The sequence below is a fragment of the Babylonia areolata genome, chromosome 8 (genome assembly GCF_041734735.1).
Source record: "Babylonia areolata isolate BAREFJ2019XMU chromosome 8, ASM4173473v1, whole genome shotgun sequence".
In the NCBI taxonomy this organism is placed as follows: Eukaryota; Metazoa; Mollusca; class Gastropoda; order Neogastropoda; family Buccinidae; genus Babylonia; species Babylonia areolata.
In genome coordinates, this window is record NC_134883.1 from 9,501,977 (window position 1) to 9,517,809 (window position 15,833).

Genomic DNA, 15,833 nt, shown 5'->3' on the forward strand with positions numbered 1-15,833 from the left:
ATGAGGAAGAGAGTGAGGAGACAGAAGTGGAAGAGGGTCAAGAATGAGATACATACACAAACACGGACAGAAAGACAGATACAAAGGTGGGTGTACAACAAAAATGTGTAGCTGAAAACAAAAACGGTGACCTGGCTCTGAATGTGAGGACTACAGGTGAAGGAGAAACAAACATCAACAGAGAAACAAGGTGAAGAAGTTTGACATAGAATGATAGACAATGACCCCCCAAAAAAGTTAAAAGGGACACAAAACAAAAGCACAGATAAAAGCACAGGAGAGCGATTTCAATAACAGAGAAATGAGGGAAGAACAGAATATGGGAGAGGGACGAAGGAGGAGGAGGAGGAGAAGGTAAAGGACTGAGATTGACACGAACATTGGCAGTTTTAACAGCGTACAAGTAAATTGGTGTGTTGGTTCAACAGTTTTCCGTTACTTCTCCATTATCCAGAATCAGAATGAAATGAACACACAAAAACGTATGCAGTCACTGTCATCTGAGCTGCTGCCTATTACTAGAGACAGGCAATTTTATCATACTTTCTCCCAACGCAACAGAACTACCACCACTTCCATAAGAACCAGAGACAGAAAAAAAAAGTATTCAACATCAGTTCACGCAGGACAGGATCAGTAATTACTTCAGTACTTCAATAATTACTGTTCTGTAATTACTTCAGTTATTATAATATCATATGTAAATCCACTGCGAACAAAAAAAGAAAAAAAAACAAAAAAACTTACACATCATTAGATAGTGCAACGCTTGCTTCAACAACTTATCATGGTCAATACCAATCAATATCAGATTTTTTTCTTTAATTCTTTTCTTTATGGTCAATACCAATCAATATCAGATTTTTTTCTTTAATTCTTTTTTTTCAAGCTGCTGATGCACATCAACCCACTCTCCTGCACCAGGTACATCTCAGAGTTCATCCAACTACAAGGGCAATTTCCACACACACACTATATACACTGGAACAAATGTTATGGACAACAAGCTGAGTTTCAATTTCAAACTGTGATGTGGATCGAACAGGAAAAATCAATGGTGTAAAAAGAAGTACAACTAAAGCACACAAACAAAAAGCCAGTTTGCAAAGTGAAACTTGGTATTGTTGATCAATATCACTGTCATAGTGTCTTGCTTACTCAGCAAAAAAAAAAAAAGAAAAAGATTTTATCTGGTTTCAGATCCACTCATTCAGTTCATTTCAAATGGGTAGCCCATCAATGATGTTTCTGTAGTTGGTCTTTTTTCCTTCTTTTAATTAAAGAAAAGGTAAAATAGAAAAGATGTGTGTGTGTGTGTGTGTGTGTGTGTGTGTTGAAGTCAAAGTCAAAGTCAAAATTTTTATTTCAAGATGGTAATTGAATAAGCAACGACTGCTTTTTTACATCAAGCCATCTGAAAAGAAGAAAAAAGAAAAAAGAGCGAGAGAAAAAAAAGAAAAGAAGATAAGAAAAAGTGGTGAGACACCTAGAACATAACATGCAAAAGTACTAGAAATACAGTTACGTGCATACACGAAGCGTGTGAAAATGAAATACACATTAGCATTTACAACACATCTACAACAGATCCTGTTTCGCATACACATACACCCTCTTATAACACCAAAGGCATATACATAACATTTCACAAATCATGAATTTGGTAACTAACAGATATAGATTTGTATTATTGTTCATCTTTTGGGCAGTTAATAAGATGATTTTTCATATTTTTCTTAAACACATTTTTATTCGTTATAACATTTAAAACGAGTGGAAGGTTATTCGATCAATTTCCACCAGAGCATAGGAAACTGGATTTATAAAGGTTGTTTCTAGGTCTAGGTATACATAACATATGGTTGTGCCTGCGGTTATTAGTTTTAAAAGTTTCTGTTATCTTTTGGGGAGCATTTCCATGTATCACATTATGCATGCAAACAGCCTTGTTGAAGAACAGCCTGTTGTGGAAAGATAATACATTAAGTAGTTTATAATCCATATAGGTCAAGGAGCTTGGCTTCAACAATACTAACGCTCTTTTACACATACGATGAATAAATTTTAAGTTTGTATTGCTGCAGATGTCCCATAAAGTTGATGCATAATCGATGATTGGCAGAACATGAGCACAGAAGAAAAGCTTGTGTGTGTGTGTGTGTGTGTGTGTGTGTGTGTGTGTGTGTGTGCTGTTGTTGTTGTTGTTGTTGCTGTTTTTGTTCTTTTAATTCTTTGGCTGACCTATATTCTATGCCCTCAAAGGATTTACTTTCATGTTGCTCATACAACCCCCCCTACCCCCCCCCCCCCAATACTCCCCCCCTCTCCCCTCCCAACACACACACACACACAAACGACCACAGCCAGGTTCACTCTCTTTTTGCTCTTTGATAGTGCCAGCAGTTGACACCAGCTTTACAAGTGTCAGGTAACTATAATATCTTTTTAAATAATAATAATAGTAATACTAACAGCATGCGCTGCTGTCAAGTCATTTTGGTGTCCAGTGGTGGCTGTTCTGCTTTGAAATATGCAGGATATCACCTACTAAGTCTCCTGGCTAAGGACATTGATTGCTTGGTCAAATAGTCAGATTCACTCTCCAGGCTGGAAACCACTAACGTTGCTCAAATGACACTGTTTTTGAAATTTTTTGTTGTTGCTGTTTGTTTGTTTTTACATGACGGAAGAAAAACAGAATGTTTCTGCATTTTTTCCCCATCAGTATACCAGGGAAGCTGCCAAGGCTGTAAACTCTCCAGGGTTAAATGGGTTAAAACTTACACTCAGTTATCACAAAGGGGCATTTTACATAATCGAAAGTGTGAAAGCAGAGGGAATACAGAAGCTGTGACCAAAATGACAGCACAGCATGACTGGCCACAAATATATCTAACAAATTTATTTCATTATTCTGCTACGATCAAAAGAAGAGTGGATATAACACTCATCTGTATGATTCCAGTGTACACACTGAAACACATTACTTATGCACATCTGTAAACACACACACACACACACACACAGGCATGTTGGCACATGAGCATGAACATGTACACACACACACACACACACACACACACATGTCTGAAGTCACAAGAAAAACAAGATACCATCAACATATTTTTCTGTCTGGAAAGATGGAAATTGGCCAAAATTCTCAAACAAGCATCAATGAAATGCATAACACTTTTAACAGTGTGGTTTCAGTCTTCCCATTGTAATTAAAAGCACATCCATCTCAAGATAAGAGCAAGCTAACATGGATTCATCCCACTAAAACATTTTGGTTCTGATGAGACGGAGGGAAGAAAGGGGGCTTTGAGTTGCTTTAACATCTGACTGTTTCTTATATAAAGCATTCATGTGTGTTGGCAAGTGTCTATTGTGTATGCTATCTTGCTTCTCTTTTTCGTCTGTTATAACCGTAACACACTGACGGTCTTGACAACGTACTCAACATATTTTCTGACAAAGAAATATATTAAATTGTGTGGTTAAAGATGCCAGTGTTTTCTTTGAACACACACACACACACACACACACACACACACACACACATACATACACACACACACAACCTAGTATGTCGCCTGTTTTGGTCAGAAAGGCAAATGGAAAGTAAAAGATCAAAAGAGCGAAACTAGACGAACTGTCAGCCATGTTCCAACTTGTTCTTACAACAGAATGAAAAGAAGCCGATTAATTTACTCATGGGGAACATGCAGTTTGCAATAGACTTGTCTGCTACATATACCGAAGCAGAACCGAATAAATACCGAAAATGTACCTGAAACTCCGCTACTTTCTTTCTGGTCAAAACTCAAAGCGACAAACACACCAGACGACAACCGGATATGCAAGGGAAGTAAATCTAATACTTCGTTTCACTGTGAAAATAATAGTCTCCCTTCCTCTCACTCTCCTGAATAGAGCTCTGTGCAGGCCTTTGGGGTGGTGGGTGTGGTGTGAGTCTGTCTGTTAGTCTTGTGTTCTTTTCATGATGTCAGGTTCCATTAAAAAATAAAAATAAAAAGCTGGGATTTTTTGTTCGATAAGACTCTTATTCATGGGATTAGTTTGTTGTTTTTGTCAATGAATTAATAAAAGTCAGTGTTAGTTTCAGTTTTATGGATATTTCTGTTTCTCAAAATGTTTTGATCAACTTTAAAGATGCTCTCTCTCTCTCTCTCTCTCTCTCTCTCTGTGAATTTTTCTTTACTTTTTGCTCATGCCTTTGTTATAAAAAGTCTGATGCATGCACTCATTGTTGGACATCATTATCAATTTTTAGTCCCTGTCAAGTGGACTGAGAGGTTGAAAAAAATCAACAAGAGATTATTCAAAAATATATCACACACACACACACACACACACACACACACACACACACACACACACACACACACACACACACACACACACACACACACACACACACACACACACATGCACTCTTCAGTGGATAGACATCAACTCAGTTACATACATACATCTGCGCCTTTATTCCAGTTGCAAAGATTTCTATAATAAGTGGGAAAAAGACAGAAAGTTGTATAACAGAAATTGGTCATGCGGTCAAAATTTACACTCACAAGATACACAAACATAACAAGCAAATGAACAGGAACAGTTTGCAAAGTGTGATGTTGCCACTATAATTCTCTTTGTGTGTTATAATGAGCTAGGGTGGGAGTTTACAGCAGTCTCTACCAGAACAGGAGGGTATTGTCTTCAGCAAATAGATAGATAGATATCTTCTCTTTTTTTTTTTTCTTTTTGTTGTTGTTTGTTTATTGTTTGTTTGTTGGTTTGACAGGAGAAGAGCATGATGAAGGCAACAAAGAGAACTAATGCTCAACCTGCACAGTCACAACAGACACAGCATTACAGCCAAAGGAAACAGGTGATAATCTACAATCTGTCAAAGTTTCACCAGTATAATCCATGTCTGTAGCACCCTGCAAGTTTTCTGTCCCTTCACAATGACGTTCCTCAGGCAATTAAAGTTGTAGGGTTATCACATCTGTGGTGGTGAAGATTTGTGTTCGAGAATTAATAATAATAATAATAATAATGGTGTTTATATAGCGTTGAATCTTGTGCAGAGACAAATCAAAGCACTTTCGCACCAGTCATTCACACGCGTGCATAACTCTAAAACTGGAGAAACTGAAGACAAGGAAGAGGCAGGGAAGGGAGGCTATTTTGGGAAGAGGTGGGTTTTAAGGCCAGACTTGAAAGAGCTGAGTGTGGAGACTTGACGAAGCGAAAGAGGAAGTTCATTCCAATTGCAAGGTCCAGAGAAAGAACTTGCTCCGGAGATGTTTGGTGGGTAGATCATTTGATTCCGCTTCTCCGTTCAACATCATTTTTCTAACATAACCTTCAGGGCACCTCTGCTCTGTCTCCCGGATAGAGTTGATGTTTTCCATTGACAAAATCTTAGTTGATGCTTTTCCAGTCCACAAAAATGTCAAGATGTGTCTCTGTCATGTTTTACTATTCCTTTTTATCACTGCCTTGTGTTCACTTGTGAAATTTTGATATTCAACACTTTTTTTTTTCTCTTTTTATGGGGCAGAAGGAGGGGGACCAGGGGCGGGGGGGGGGGGGGGGGAGTCATCTGGAGTTTTGACATGGATCTGATGAGATGAACTGAGATTTCAGTGTGTGACGCATTCTTGCTTTGAAAACCCATGTGTCTGTCAGATTGCCCTTTTATGTGTGGTACTTGTTGCTGGATGATCTTCCTTGCTTCTTCACCGACTTATGATGTAATCTTGGAAAAGCGAGAATGAACATTCACTTTTAGAATCCACTGCACCGTCCAAAAGACTCAAGAATGTTTCAAATTCATTGAATGTTTTTGTTTCTTTAAAAATTGTTACAAGTCAATACATTTCCAGATTCAGCCATTGCTTTACACAACATGTTCACTTTCAGTCTTTAGTTCCAGCTGGTTGAAAAGACTCCCACAAAGAGCTCATAGCCGGTGAAAAATCCTGAAATAGACTTTACATCAGATCAGTTTATTCTATTTTCCTGAAATCATTCCACATGATGTACAGCAGAAAAATTCTGTACTTTGATGATTATGATTTCAGAATCCATGAGCTATTAGCAGTTTTCTTCACTTATCTGTCTTAAATATGTGTGGCAGTCTCAATTAATGTTGCTTTTGTTGTTGTTGTTTTTTGCGGAGATATGCAATGTACAAACATAACAAGGGAAATAAACTTGTGCTTAAATTGAAAGTGGAAATGCAGCCAGTCTGCATGAGTTGCCTCCCTTTAGTCTTATCTTTCTGTTTTGTAATTCGCTGCTTACTCGAAACTGTGAGTAGTTTCGGTGTTCTTCTTTTTATCCCATTATATGACAGAATATTCTTCAGGTGCACAGAAAGTTATTCACTCACTTAACGATTTTAACTGTATGTGACATATACATCCACAGTGGATGCACTGTCTCTTTCACCTGTGATGGAGGTAGCCATACTCCTTTTTTTGGGGGGAGGAATGTGTGCTAGATATGTTCGTGTTTCCATGACCCCCAGACACACTGAATGGATTTAAAGGGCCCGTAGCCTCACCCACTGTGTCATGACCCCCAGACACACGGAATGGATTTAAAGGGCCCATAGCCTCACCCACTGTGTCATGACCCCCAGACACACGGAATGGATTTAAAGGGCCCATAGCCTCACCCACTGTGTCATGACCCCCAGACACACGGAATGGATTTAAAGGGCCTGTAGCCTCACCCACTGTGTCATGACCCCCAGACACACTGAATGGATTTAAAGGGCCTGTAGCCTCACCCACTGTGTCATGACCCCCAGACACACGGAATGGATTTAAAGGGCCCGTAGCCTCACCCACTGTGTCATGACCCCCAGACACACAGAATGGATTTAAAGGGCCCGTAGCCTCACCCACTGTGTCAAGGGCTCGGCACAGGAAGGCAGGACCTAATCCTTTCCTTCTGATGGTTTTTTTAACCTTCCCCAACCAAAGTCAGGTAGTGAGGTACCCATACACACCTGGAATGAGTGGAGTTATGAAAATCAAAGTAAAATACCTGAATAGATTACAGTATCTTTAACATGTTTATTTCATCTTCTGCATGGTTGTACACAAAGGGGATTAAGGTACAAGCAGTTCTACACATCTGCTAAGATGAGAGATCAACAAAAACAAATCTCCACCTTTAACCCACAAGGTGCCGGATTCAAAATCATGACCCTCAGATCAAAAGTCAATCGCTCGACCAGCCGCCGTGGTGGAGTGGTTAGCGCCGCGGACTGACAGCTGAGAGGACGCGGGTTTGAATCCCAGTGGAGGTGGGTCTTTCTACCCAGAGTTGAGTGTGCTGTGGGCTTAAATGGGGAGACTGGGACCACACAGTCATCCACTTCAAGGATGCGTCTTTGGGTGTGTTGCTGCAATTACCTGACCAACACTGCAAGTGTCTGTATTTCTCGGGCCTGGTTAACACCGGGATGTCATTATGACAGGAAGCATAGAGTACAGCCTTGTCACACAGTCCCAAACCAAAATGGACCATAGCAACATCGTCATCATCATCATCATCTCCTCCTCCTTCATCATCATCAATATAAACAAAACAGTCTCAAAGTCTGTGGCCTTTCATAGTGACCTCAGTTTTGAAACCCCTCCACATCCGTGCTTGGGGTGAGTCCTGTCAATGTCTTCAGTGTCGGCAGATTCATGGTGTGTGGCCTCCTGGAGACCCAACATCGATGGTTCCCTGTGGACTGCTGACGCTGGAACTGTGACGGACGAACCTGGATGTGGCCGTGTATGGAGGAATCTAAATGATCTTCTGCGTGCGTATACACACAAAGGGGGTTCAGGCACTGGCAGGTCTGCACATATGTTGACCTGGGAGATCGGAAAAATCTCCACCCTTTACCCACCAGGCGACACTGAGATTCGAACCCCGGACCCTCAGATTGAAAGTCCAACGCTTTAACCATTCGGCTATTGCGCCCAACTTTCCTATGCAATAGGAAATTGACCAACCTTGCCCCCCTTGACCGAGTTTGAAGTGAACAAGACCACAAACCAAATCATGCGACTGAGATCGAGCATCGAGTCTAAAATATTTGGTGCTGGGGAGTGTCTTTCACACACAGAAACTTGGCAGTGAAAGAGTTAATACTAGTTTTTGTATTTGTATTTGTATTTCTTTTTATCACATCAGATTTCTCTGTGTGAAATTCAGGCTGCTCTCCTCAGGGAGAGCGCATCGCTACACTACAGCGCCACCCATTTTTTTGTAATTTTTCCTGCGTGTAGTTTTGTTTTTCCTATCGAAGTGGATTTTTCTACAGAATTTTGCCAGGAACAACCCTTTTGTTGCCGTGGGTTCTTTTACGTGCACTAAATGCATGCTGCACACGGGACCTTGGTTTATCGTCCCATCTGAATGACTAGCGTCCAGACCACCACTCAAGGTCTAGTGGAGGGGGAGAAAATATGGGCGGCTGAACCGTAATTCGAACCAGCGCACTCAGATTCTATCGCTTCCTAGGCGGACGCGTTACCTCTAGGTCATCACTCCATAGTTCTTACCTGTTGTTAGGGGCACCGCACTGTAGGGGTGGACAAGGGTCGCCCAGCAACACTGAGGTGCATGTAGCCATGGACAGAGAGAGAGACGTCAGGTCATAACCTCCCTGAACAAACAAATCATACACAGAATACAAGTCCATGGCTGCTGCCGGGTTTTTTTATTGGTTTCAAACATGGTTCAGCTAATGCTCACAATGCTAAGGAAAGTGTTACAACCGTGTTATCTGTCTTGAGAAATTGTGTGTGCATTGTGCTGTGTTGTCTATGCTGCATTGTATTGTATTGTATTGTATTACATTGCATTGAACTTCCGCTGAAGACAAAGGTGGTAGAATGGTTAAGACGCTCATCTGCCAAAATAGAGTGCATGGAAGTCTTGGTTCAAACTCTGCTCTTGCCCTTTCTCCCAAGTTTGACTGGGAAATCAAACAAAGTGTCTAGTCACTCTTGATGAAATGATAAACTGAGGTCCTGTGTGCAGCAAACACCTGGACCACTGATACAGAACACATGGCAATGAGACTGTTGTCCCCTGGCAAAATTCTGTAGAAGAAATTCTCTCTGATAGATACACACATATATCTGCATGCACTCCAAGTACATTGGGTTATGCTGCTGGTCAGGCATTTGCCTAGCAGATGTGGTGTAGCATATATGGATTTGTCCGAACTCAGTGATGCCTCCTTGAGAAACTGAAACTGAAAACTGTAATCCAGCCACAGCAGATATCTTTGAGTGGATTAGGGTCTGCTCTGTTTTGAGGGGAGCATGTTGTTGCCATAATGTGGTGCCAGCTTTTTTTGTTCTGTCTGCAAGTATACCTGTTTTACTTTCGAAGTGGATTTTTGGAAAGAAAAACTCTTTCGTTTCATTGGTTTCTTTCATGTGAACTGAGTGCATGCTGGACATGGGACCTCTGTTTATCACCTCTTCAGAAAAACTGTCACCCAGACCACCACTCAAGATCTAGACAGTGGAGGTGGGGAGTAAAACCTCGGTCCGTGTGTGACTCAAACCCTTGGCAACTTACTTCCTGGTTAGGAACATTACCACTTGGCCACCGCTCCACTAATTTGTACTGATGTTATGCTGTGACTTTATTCTACATTTCCACGTTCACACTACAACTTCTCACACATGCACGTATGCTCTTCTCCATTCCGCTTGCTGTTGTTACTGTGTGCTAACGACATTTTACTCTGAGACCACATACAGCAGGTTAAATGTCACAGAACAGATTCTAAACACAAGAAATATTAACCGCCAGACCAACAGAAACTCTTTGGCAGGGCTTAGGCATGAAACTGATTTCTGACAGCTGTCCGGCAACATATTCTGTCAGGAAAGCGCTCTTTAAAGGACAGCATGGATTAAAGACCCGTAACTGTGGGCATCGTGTGAAAACAAGAACACACATACAGGGTCTCCTCTGGTGTGTGGCCTCCTGCCAACCTAACATTGACAGTTCCCTATGGACTGCTAGCAGTAAGACTATGGCAAACAAACTCACATGTGGCTGTGTTGTGTAAGGGGGCGGGGGGGGGGGGGGCTTAGAATGAACTGAGCAGAGTAGGAGAATTGCCACTGAAATGATGATGGGGCAGGACAAAAAACAACAACAAAGGCACAAAGACACCTTACCTCCAGAACCAGTACCACCCGACCATTGGCCAGACTGCACAGCATGTGGGTCAGATGTCCAAAGCACTCCGGCAACACGCTGCACATTCCCTGAAACCATTTACAACAGAATTACAATATAATACAATATGATATGATACAATATAGCACAGCACAGCACAGCATGGTAAAGTACACTCAGGTACAGTACCCTGGGGTACAGTACACTACACAATACAATACAATATGATAAGATATGATATGGTACAATATGACACAGTATAGTACAGTGTGGTACAGCACAGCACAGCACAATGCAACACAACACAGCACAGAACAACACAACACAGCACCACTCGACACAACACAACACATTACAAAACAACACAGCACAACACAACAAAGCATCACACAGCAGTGCACAGCACAACACCACACAGCACAACACAACAAACACAACACAATGCAACACAATACAGCACAGCACAGCACAACACAACACTACACCACAACACACTACGCCACAACACACCACACCGCACCACACAAAACAACAAAATTTAACACAGCACAGCACAACACCACACCACACCACACGACGCAGCACAGCACAACACCACACCACACCACACAAGCAATGCAACGCAACACAACACACCACAATACACCTCACCAGCAGGTCCCCCTCAGCAGCATCAAAGCCAGCAGACACCAGCACCAGCTCCGGAGCAAACTGCAACACCAGCAACACGACACCATGGATTCCACAACACACGGTGTCTCACACTACCTGGTTCAGTTGGGGTTTTTTGACTCACTTGTGTAAACAAAGTGAGTCTATGTTTTAACCCGGTGTTCGGTTGTCTGTGTGTGTGTGTGTGTGTGTCTGTGCGTCTGTGGTAAACTTTAACATTGACATTTTCTCTGCAAATACTTTGTCAGCTGACACCAAATTAGGCATAAAAATAGGAAAAATTCAGTTCTTTCCAGTCATCTTGTTTAAAACAATATTGCACCTCTGGGATGGGCACAAAAAAATAAAAAATGAAGCCTAATTATATGCAAACTGCACTTACTGTTATATTTATATTTCTTGTATTCTCTAAACTTAGCACTTTAATCTGATATTCTGACCCAACAACAAGAGCAGTCATTATTATCATTTTTTGTTCAAACAGTAACTTCTTTTGCTAAGCATGGAAGTTTTATTTACTTTTGCAAACGTTTTGGTGAAGATAGTAAAAAAAAAAAAAAGGGAAATTACTCTGTAATTAATGCTAGGGGACTTCATTCGAATCTGGTCAGGACTTTTTTTTTTTTTTTTAACGCGAAGCTTTATAATAACAAATACAGAACACATTTTAACGATTAGATTTTTTTTTAAGTGTATCACAAGTGAGTCTTGAAGGCCTTGCCTCTCTTGTTTTTTATAAAGTCTCTCAAGAAAAACACCCCTCTTCCATTCTACCTACCATCTGATTTGACTTCTGTTGTGCTCCTTGGGCTTGTGTTGTGTTGTGTTGTGTTGTGTGTGTGTGTGTGTGTTTCTTTGCATGACCTGTTGTATGTTCGTTCATGTTTCGTGGAAGCCTCCTTGATGCATGCGTGTTTATGTATGTTTAGCTTTTTTTTGTTGTGAATGATCACAAGCTCTTTGCCTGGGAAGTGTTAGTGTCACCATGATGACTGTTATTGTTATTAATACTACATTCATTATCATCATCATCATCACTATCATCAATATTATTATTATTATTATTATTATTATTATTACATTGTACATTAAACATGCAAGGTCAAATGTCCATGTTCAGAAAAACACAAAACACATTCATTGTAATTGTGTAATATGTATCTGGAAGAGAGAAAGAAAAAAAAAAGCATACCCACTGATGGACAATGCATTCAGAAGCACCAAAAAAGAAAATACATATGTTATGTACAGTGCTACATAACCTGCATGCAACTGAGGCACATGCATAAAAAAAAAATACCCACTGAGCCAAGGCCTTTTGTGGCTGACCTAGATAAATACACTAAGAAACCCTTTTTAAAAAACAAAAGTAAAATAAATGTTCTGTTTCTTCATAAAGTGAACTTTAAATGATCCTATCATTTGAAGAAAACACTACTGACCACCTGAACATGGCCTGGGAATGCTGAAGAAGAAGAAAACACTAAGAGCCAAGCAGAAAACGAACTTAAGAACCAAAAAAATGTCAGGCCACTGACTATTTTTTTTTAAATTATTATTATCTTCTGTTTGCAACAACATGTGTTGAGACCGCAATGTTACAAAATAACTATCACTGTCAGTAATACACTTTCATAAAATAAAATAAAAAGAAATCCTCTGCTTTTCTCAAGAAACCAACAAATATGCTACAAAACTGGGGGTGGGGGTGGGGGGTGTGGGGGGGGGGGGCTGGGGAGGGAATTCACACATTCTCCACTTCCTGATAATTAAAGAATAGAATGAATAAACAGACACAACACTGCCTTGAAAAATTCCAAACATGTTTTCCACTAACCTACAATACTGACCTCATAGGCGATGGGCATGACGATTCTCTGAAACGCAGCCATGTACTCTGCATTGCCCATCTTCTTCTGCACACAACCAACACCAGCATATACAAAATTGCTAAAGAAAAAAAAATCTCCATAATCAACACTAATGTATCAAAAAACCTATCTCCTGAAAAGAAAGAGAAAGAATCAGAGAAAGTATGTAATTTGATCATCAGAGGCAGAGAAAGAATTTGAGAAAGTCTGTTATTCGATCCTCAGAGAAAGAATATGCGAAAGTATGTAATTTGATCATCAGAGACAGAGAAAGAATATGCGAAAGTATGTAATTTAATCATCAGAGGCAGAGAAAGAATTTGAGAAAGTATGTAATTTGATCCTCACAGACAGAGAAAGAATATGAGAAAGTATGTAATTTGATCATCAGAGACAGAGAAAGAATCTGAGAAAGTATGTAATTTGATCCTCACAGACAGAGAAAGAATCAGAGAAAGTATGTTATTCGATCCTCTTGCAAATAAGGTGGCATATTTGTCAGCAGTGCTTGGCTCCACAAGTATGAGTGCATATGCACAAACACCCACTCGGACACACACACACACACACACATGCATACACACAAACATGCACACACACACACACATTGCATAGTGTTAGATACATGCATGCATGCACACACACAAAAAAAAAACCAGTCACGCTCTCCCTACCTCTCCATTTCCCCCATACCCCCATTCTACACACCCCCTCCCACACCCCTCTGTTTCTCTCTCTCTCTCTCACTCACTCACTCTCTCACTCTTTCTCTTTCTCTCTCCTTTCAATCTAATACCAGCTGGAGTGTAATGACGTAAAAACTGAAGACAACAACTACTGCTACTATATGTAGCTAGTACACACATTCTCATAAGCATACAGATTATCACTGTTCACACATGTGGAAGTGAGCTCACATCAAGCCAGGGTACGTTGACATTAAAACCCTGGCCCTTCCCTCGTCCTGTAAAATGAAGATCTCCATCCGGCCCAAAGGGAAAGAAATCAGCCCCAAAACGATGTACAGAGATGTACAGAACACTGTGGAGAAAAAAAACAAAACAAAAAAAAAACCAAACAAACATGAGAAAGAATCAAGGAATATGAGGGGGGAAATCTGCATGAGATATTGCTCGTTATGGTGACTGCAAGCTGCTTAGATCAGTGTGTATGTGTGTCAGTTGTCAGTTTGTGTGTGTGTGTGTGTGTGTGTGTGTGTGTGTGTGTGTGTGTGTGTGTGTGTGCGTGCGTGCATGTGTGTGTACGAATGACATAATTCAGCGCACTTTCAACAGTACATAATATAATGAAAGTTGTCTCCAAAGACTGGCATGTAACACACACACACACACACATACACACATATACACACACACACATGCACACACACACACACACACACACACACACACACACACACACACACACACTGGCAGAAACAGAATATTTTTTACTGAACACTCAACCTGTTCATTTATGAACAAGTCTATGCTAAATCTGACATGCTTCCCAATAACGTTGTTATCGACAGGTGATATGTTTCACCTACCTGGGGTCACTGTAGAACGTGTGCTGAGTTGCGTTTCCATGGTGAACATCCCAGTCCACGATCAGTACCCTTGGAAATGATAAACAGTATTTTCTTTTTTGTGTACATGGGGGATTTAGTATGAGCAGCGTGAGGTTCTTATGCCTCTGGAACACTATGGGAAAAGGAGCAGCAAAAAAACAACAAAAAAACCCAAAAAAAACCCCAAAAAGCTAGAAGTATTTTGTTAATCCACTTTGTTTTCATGTGTGTGGTGGGGTGGGGGTATGTTTGTGAGTGTGTGTTTGGGGTATGTGAGTGTGTGGGTAGGGGTGGTGTGGCTGTGTGTGTGTGTGTGTTCGTTTTGTTTATTTATTTATTTATAGTCTGTTCATATAAGATGATTATAGCAGACTAAAAATAAATGATATTGTTATTATTGTTATTGTTGTTGTTGTTGTTGTTGTGTGTGTGTGTGTGTGTGTCCGTATGCATGTGTAAATGTGTTTGTGTGCATACATATGTGTTTGTGAGTGTTTGGGGGGTGTGTATTTTTAAGTTTCCATCATCCACCGAAACACCGACACATATTATAGGATATTTAGGATGCATATTTAATCTTCTGCATGCATACACACATGAAGGAGAATAATGCACAATCATATCTGCACATATGTTGACCTGGGAAATGATTTAAAAAAAAAAAAATCTCCACCCCTTAATCCACCAGATGCCAATGCAGGGCTCAAATCCAGGACTTTCAGACAATGCTTTAACCACTGTGCCCATCCTGATATTGGTTGCAGGCATATTACTTCTTCTTCTTCTTCTTCGTTCGTGGGCTGCAACTCCCACAATAACTTGCATGTACACAAGTGGGCTTTTACGTGTATGACCATTTTTACCCTGCCATACAGGCAGCCATATTCCATTCTTGGGGGTGTGCATGCTGGGTATGTTCTTGTTTCCACAACCCACCAAATGCTGACATGGATTACAGGATCTTTAACGTGCGTATTTGATCTTCTGCTTGAGCATACACATGAAGGGGGTTCAGGCACAAGCAGGTCTGCACATACTTGACCTGGGAGATCAGAAAAATCTCTACCATTTACCCACCAGGCGCCGTCACCGAGATTCGAACCCAGAACCCTCAGACTGAAAGTCCAATGCTTTAACCATTCAGCTATTGCGCCCATCGCAGGCATACAGTTTAGATGGGAAAGGGAAGGGGAAAGACAGACAGGTATACACAGAATTATGTGCACAGCAGAGCAATCCATCCACAGCTCTCTTACCGTTGGACTCCAAACTTGTCCTGAGCGTGACGAGCAGCGACAGCGACATTGTTGAAGATGCAGAATCCCATGGCATGGTCACTTTCTGCATGATGTCCTGGGGGTCTGGGTAAGCATCACACATAGCAAACACACATTACGTCTCTTTGATGATGTTGATGATGATGATATGGATACTTATATAGTGCCTATCCTCGGTCGGAGACTTAGCTCTAAGCACTTTAC

General features: G+C 40.8%; 1 protein-coding gene across 1 annotated transcript in view; it reads right to left on the minus strand.

Annotated features, from left to right (window-relative positions):
• The window catches only part of LOC143284519 (protein deacetylase HDAC6-like), a 302,600-nt gene that overhangs the window by 245,758 nt on the left and 41,009 nt on the right, over positions 1–15,833 (minus strand). Inside the window, exons 23-29 of the mRNA XM_076591227.1 lie at positions 15,609–15,713; positions 14,332–14,400; positions 13,700–13,823; positions 12,762–12,827; positions 10,891–10,950; positions 10,239–10,328; positions 8,598–8,701 (exon numbers count right to left, since the gene is read on the minus strand). Coding sequence (XP_076447342.1) covers positions 8,598–8,701; positions 10,239–10,328; positions 10,891–10,950; positions 12,762–12,827; positions 13,700–13,823; positions 14,332–14,400; positions 15,609–15,713 — 618 coding nt within the window. The remainder of the gene's footprint in view (positions 1–8,597; positions 8,702–10,238; positions 10,329–10,890; positions 10,951–12,761; positions 12,828–13,699; positions 13,824–14,331; positions 14,401–15,608; positions 15,714–15,833) is intronic.